The sequence below is a fragment of the Benincasa hispida genome, chromosome 9 (genome assembly GCF_027475165.1).
Source record: "Benincasa hispida cultivar pf3 chromosome 9, pf3_genome.v1.1, whole genome shotgun sequence".
In the NCBI taxonomy this organism is placed as follows: Eukaryota; Viridiplantae; Streptophyta; class Magnoliopsida; order Cucurbitales; family Cucurbitaceae; genus Benincasa; species Benincasa hispida.
The window spans coordinates 10118730-10124336 of record NC_143486.1 but is presented as its reverse complement, the minus strand read 5'-3'; the positions used below and the strand labels follow the sequence as shown (position 1 = coordinate 10124336).

At 31.4% G+C, this 5607-nt stretch overlaps 1 protein-coding gene across 1 annotated transcript; it reads right to left on the bottom strand.

Annotated features, from left to right (window-relative positions):
• LOC120085847 (uncharacterized) lies at positions 1-3551 on the bottom strand. The gene is made up of 2 exons (XM_039042067.2): positions 3202-3551; positions 1-1440 (listed from the first exon to the last, which is right to left on the bottom strand). The coding sequence occupies exons 1-2, from the start codon at positions 3310-3312 to the stop codon at positions 409-411; spliced, it is 1143 nt and encodes a 380-aa protein (XP_038897995.1). The 5' UTR covers positions 3313-3551; the 3' UTR covers positions 1-408.
• Between the last annotated feature and the right edge of the window lie 2056 nt (positions 3552-5607).

Sequence of the window (5607 nt, the reverse complement as noted above, 5' to 3'; positions counted from 1 at the left end):
TATCGGAAACTTCTTCTAATTCATTTATTACATGATCCAACAGATACAAATGCCTGATGTCAGAGATGGTAAATTTAACCTACTTATAGCATAAGAGAAAAACAAAAACTACAGGTGATCAAGTTTCATTAACAATAACAGTCAGTTGGCTTGGGTTCTACCAGCCAGAAAGAAAACAAAAAAACAAAACTACAACTCATCTACCATCAGAATAGTTAACTTTTTTTTTCCCAACCAAGTCTAGCCTTAACAACATTAAATTACAGTCATTGTAGCAATTTCAAAGTTACAAAAGGAGGGAACCAGCCAACTTACAAAATGGTGGTGGCAAGTCCATTTGGCTGTGCAAGTTGTGATGATGACCGGGGAAGTAGGGGAGGGGGTATTGGCGGAGAGAGATAACTTGTTTTACTTACTGATTGCAGTCACCTCGCTCAAGTTTTCGTTCCCTCTGCTCTCGGCCTGGATGTCACGTTTTCCACCATGCTTTTGTGTGTCTTCATTTTCCGTGACCATTCCCTCAGATGCCGGTGTTTTTTCAGTTCCACTGCAATTCTCTTGTTCAGCAACCCCATTTTCCTTAGTATTACCAACGTTTGCCTTTTCCTGTTTCATACAGCATGAATCAATAGCTTTCTCTGCTTCAGTTTGTGGCCCCTTTTCTCCTTTATCTTGACCAACCTCCAATGCCACTTTTTCACCAGCTGTGACATCCTCTTGGTTCTGAACATTCTCATAACTTCGATCTTCTACTTTTTCATCATCCTCAGTATCCAACTGGCCATTCTTTGTTTCCGTTGCATCGCCAGGAACATTTTCAATCCCAGTGTTCTCTTTATTATCTTGTGAAGTTTCCACCTCTGTGGTGGTTTTCTGTTCTGTTTCTTTTGATTTTACATCTTCCTTCTTGGCCTCTTCATCTTTTGTTTCATCTTCTTTTCTAGGCTCTTCATTTTTGGCAGTTTCAATTTCTTTTTCTTCTTTTTCACCTTCATTTTTAGGCTCTTCATCCTTGGCAGTTTCAAGTTCTTTTTGTTTTGTTTCATCTTCTTTGTTAGGTTCTTCATCCTTGGAGTTCTCCTTTTCTTTCTCAGTTTCAGCATTCTCCTTCTCAGACATTTCAGCACCTTTAATTTCAGTTTCTTTCACACCCTCAGATTTCTCAGTTTCACTGTGTTCCTTCTTTTTTGAACCTGGAGATTTTCTTGCTCGTTTCCTTGGGGGCTCTTCCTGTGGTGGGGTTGCCTTGGTCTTCTCACTAATCCTAGTAGATCTCCTGGGTGTCTCACCTGTACTCCAATCAAAATCTGATACCGCAACATCTCCAGGGTGCGACTTTAAGTATTGCTCGAGCTGTTTTTTATTACTGATCTCCTCGCCAGTAGGTGCTATAAATACGATATCATTCTTCCTTGGTGCACCTCCCTTCTTGGGTAAAAACTGGAATAGAATAAAACATGAAATATCACAATTGTCATCTTAAAAGCCAAAGAACGAAAGCAAAAAGAAGGTAGATAAGACACATCTAATCCTTTTATAATGCAACTAATTGGAGTAACAAAAGTTTTGTAATGAAGGCTCTAAAAGACAGAGCATGGTTGGTTTTTTGTATATCATTCAAAGATTATTAGTTCAGAACAATATTTGGGATATAACAGCATGACAAGTGCTATGCAAAACTATGAAAGAAAACAAAAAAATATATATATATTTTAGAATATGGACCTCATGCTACGATTCATCTATGGGCTAAAGCTTAAGTTTGAAACTATCAATTCCTCATCTTCATTCTTTATTTCAAAATCAGACTTCTCTCTTGATGTATATCTGAACATTGTACCTGAAATCACGGCTTGAAACATGATTGTCATCACTGCTCTCCTGGGAGGCAGAGGATAGACAGAAAACCAAAGATACCGACAGAAAACACTCCAATGCATCTTGGGAATACCAAAGTAGTAACTAAGTTACAAATTCAAGGTTACAGTATTCTTTACACAATTCTCCTCCTCCACCTAACTAACTCTGTCAATCTCTTATTATGAGGCTAAATACACATCCTCCACTAAATGACCATTTTAAACAAAATGCATTTCATTAGGAAACTAGGAAATCATTCAGACTTGAAAACAATAATAACAATGATAACAATAATAAATTTAAAAAGAAAGATAGATATAATTTTATAAGAGCTGCTGAAAGTAACTAACCTTATCCTCAACCAAAGGAACATAGTATTTTGGTCAAGAAAGAAAAACACCCAAATATTTGATTTCCCCTGTCTGTTAGTAGTTCCTTAGCTAATACTGGAGTTCCCGAGTTTCTTAGCAGATTGTAAATACACATTTGTCAGTCCTATTTAGGCTCCAATTGATAACCATTTGGTTTTTGTTTTTTGTTGTTGAAATTAAACTTATAGTACTTCCTCGTATGGATTGCTTTGCTTTGTCATTTACCTTCAAAATATATTTTCAAAATCCAAGAAAAAAATTTGAAGACTCAAAAAATAATAAAAATAATAAAATAATAAAATGTCAAAACTGAACTTAGTTTTTTAAATTTGGCCAAGAATTCAAATGTTTTCTTTTTTTTTAAAAAAAAAAAAAAAAAAAAAAAAAAAAAAAAAAAAAATGAAAACTATAAGAGGAAACAAATTTTCCTTTAAAGAAAAAAAGAAGAAGAAGAAAGAAAGAAAACTGAAAATGTAATTGTTATAGACCTTAGTTTTCTGTCTTTGAAGGATTATATCCTATAAACTGATGTACAGAGAAATCACTAATTTTCGAATGAAAAAGCCTTCTTATTTTCTAAATCTCTCTGAATTTCTCTGAAATTTTTCAGGGGATCAGAGCAAAATAGCAGAGTAGTTCCTCAAACCATAAGTAGCATGAGAAACACATAAATTATCACCACAAGCAGAAAATTCCTAAGCTAAATACTTCATAAACAAGGAAAGCCCTAATCATAAAAGCCCTTTAAAGGCAAAAAGCGATTACATTGACAAACCCTAGAACTAAAAACTCAGCAACAAACAAAACCCAGACTAAAATTTACCCAAAAAAAAAGGTGATATAATGGGGGAAAACTGAAAATCAAGCAAAAATTAAAGACACCCAGAAACAGAATCAACATTAAAACAAGAAGGGAAACAAATGAAAAGAATCAGAAAGCTTAAACAAGAGAAAAGAGAGTGAGAAACACCAGTTTCTTCCAAGAAGGAGGAGCTGGAAGCTGAACAGAAGCTTCATCTTTAGATCCTTCAACTGGGTTTTGAGAGTGTTCCTTGTTTTGCAGCGCCAGTTGGTTTTCCATCTTGTTCTTGCGGTTTGCAAAGAGAGAGTGCTTGAAGAAACCGTTCGTCTTCAATATGCTTTGCCTTAGAGAGTCAAAATTCTTCTTCAATAGACTCTTTATATAAATGTGTGTGTGTCTCTCTCTCTCTTTTTTCACTTTTTATTAATGTATTTTGGATTAAGACGCATTTAGTTAAATCACGAGGGATCGAAAGTTCATGAAGTTTTTTTAAGAGCTAAGCTCAACCAATCAGTGAGGCCTATATGTCTTTAAATATGCTGACATTCTATCTCCGAATATGTCTTCTTCACAAAGTAATTTTTTTTGTTATTTTAGTTTCCAACTTTCAAATTTGTTCTGTTTTATTTTTGCGCAAAAAAGAGAAAAAATGATTCTTTAAAGTCTCGTGTGGTAATATTTTGCCCTTTTTTCTTGTTTTTTTTAAAATTAAGTCTATAGACATTATTTTCACATTCAAATTTCTTTTTTCGTTATCTACTTTTATCAATGATTTAAAAAAAAAATCAAATTTTGAGAACTAAAAAAAAACTTAAAAGTTGTTTTTGTTTTGGAATTTGGCTAATAATTTAGATCATGTTTGGTAACCATTTGGTTTTTTGTTTTTGTCTTTGAAAATTAAGCCTATTTCATCTAAATTTATTATCATGATTTACATCTTTTTTAATTACGGTGGTTGAATTCATAGTCAAATTCAAAAATAAATAAATAAAAGCTACTTTTTTTAGTTTTCAAATTTTGGTTTGGTTTTTTTAAACCATTGGTGAAAAATAGATAACAAAGGAAGAAATTTGGAAGGAGAAATAGTATCCATTGACTTAATTTTTAAAAACAAAACAAAAAAAAACAAAATGGTTACCAAACAGGGCCTTAACTATTGTACTTAAAAAATATGCAAATTATGATAAGAAATGTAAATGAAATAGACTTAATTTAAAAAATTAAAAAAAAAAACAAATGGTTACCAAAAGGGACCTAAATTTTTAATTTAGTTCTATTCCGTGTCTAATCTTTTTAAATGGTTATTTTAGGCCCTTTTGTTAACCATTTTTTTTAAAAAATTAATTCTATTTTCTCTCCATTTCTTATCATGATTTGCATCTTTTTTAAGTATAAAGGTTGAATTATTAGCCAAATTCTAAAAACAAAAATAATTTTTTGATTTTTTTTTTTTTTTAGTTTTCAAAATTTGGTTTGGTTTTTTAAACCATTGGTAGAAAGATATATGACAAAGGAAGAAATATGGAGATGAAAATAGTGTCTTAACCTTAATTTTCAAAAACAAAAACTCAAAAACCAAATCCTTACCAAACAGGGCCTGTTTTTAAAATTTTAAAAACACAAATCGTTATTTTTTTTTTATCTTACTTATTTTTACCCTAAATTTGTTTCTTTTAATATTTGTCTCTAACTTATTTGATTTTAAATCATATTCATGTTAACATGCTAGTTCACCTACTTGAAGTTAGGACATCAGTTTGTTAATGTTAAATTAGAAGTAAGTATGAAAATAGTTTTTTTCTTCCAAAATTTAGAGACTAAATTTGATATTTTAAAATTTCAATGATAAAGATAGACAAATTCTCTCTTCTTTTTTACAATAATTCGTGGTAGAAAGTCAAACTATCAACATTTGAGATTGTAATTTGTGTCTTTATCTATCAAATGATGTTTAGATTGGTCCAAAATGTAATAAATTTCAAAGTTTGATAACCAAATATTTAAATCAAAATTTCTCAATAAATCAATCAATCATGCAGTGGGTTTGGAATTTAGGAACATTAAAAAAAAAAATCAATACTAAGACAATAGGCTTGGGCTTGGGTTGATGGTAGTAGGCTTACTCTTATACTTATTTTTTAGTAAATTTTTTTAAAAAAATATATTTATATATATCGGTCGGTCGGTCGATTTTCAACAGTTTTTTATATGAAAATCGAAAACCGATCGACCTCAATTCAATTGACTGGATCAGTTTCCAATGCCTTTATGCTCACCACTCACGGATATCGAGAAAATATAATATTAAAATAAATCAAAACAGTATATAAATGAATAAAACAACAAAAATAATAAATTATGAAAATAATACATTTCTCCAAAATTCATGGAATTTTCACCAATGTATGCCTTATCTCAAGATCCACCAAATGCCTCTATCTATAGGTAAAATGGCAAGTAGGTGGTGGCTTTACATGGATACTAATAATGATAATATGTAGGTATGAGACATATGGGTAACATGTAGAGTGACACATGGGGTGTTGTCCCAGATAACTATGATCCTCTTGTTTG

Excerpts from the sequence above, each read along its gene's own strand:
- LOC120085847 (XM_039042067.2), bottom strand. The coding sequence starts at position 3,312 with ATGGAAAACCAACTGGCGCTGCAAAACAAGGAACACTCTCAAAACCCA. Across the intron at positions 1,441-3,201 it reads CTCCTTCTTGGAAGAAACTG|TTTTTACCCAAGAAGGGAGG; the intron begins GTGTTTCTCACT and ends ATTCTATTCCAG.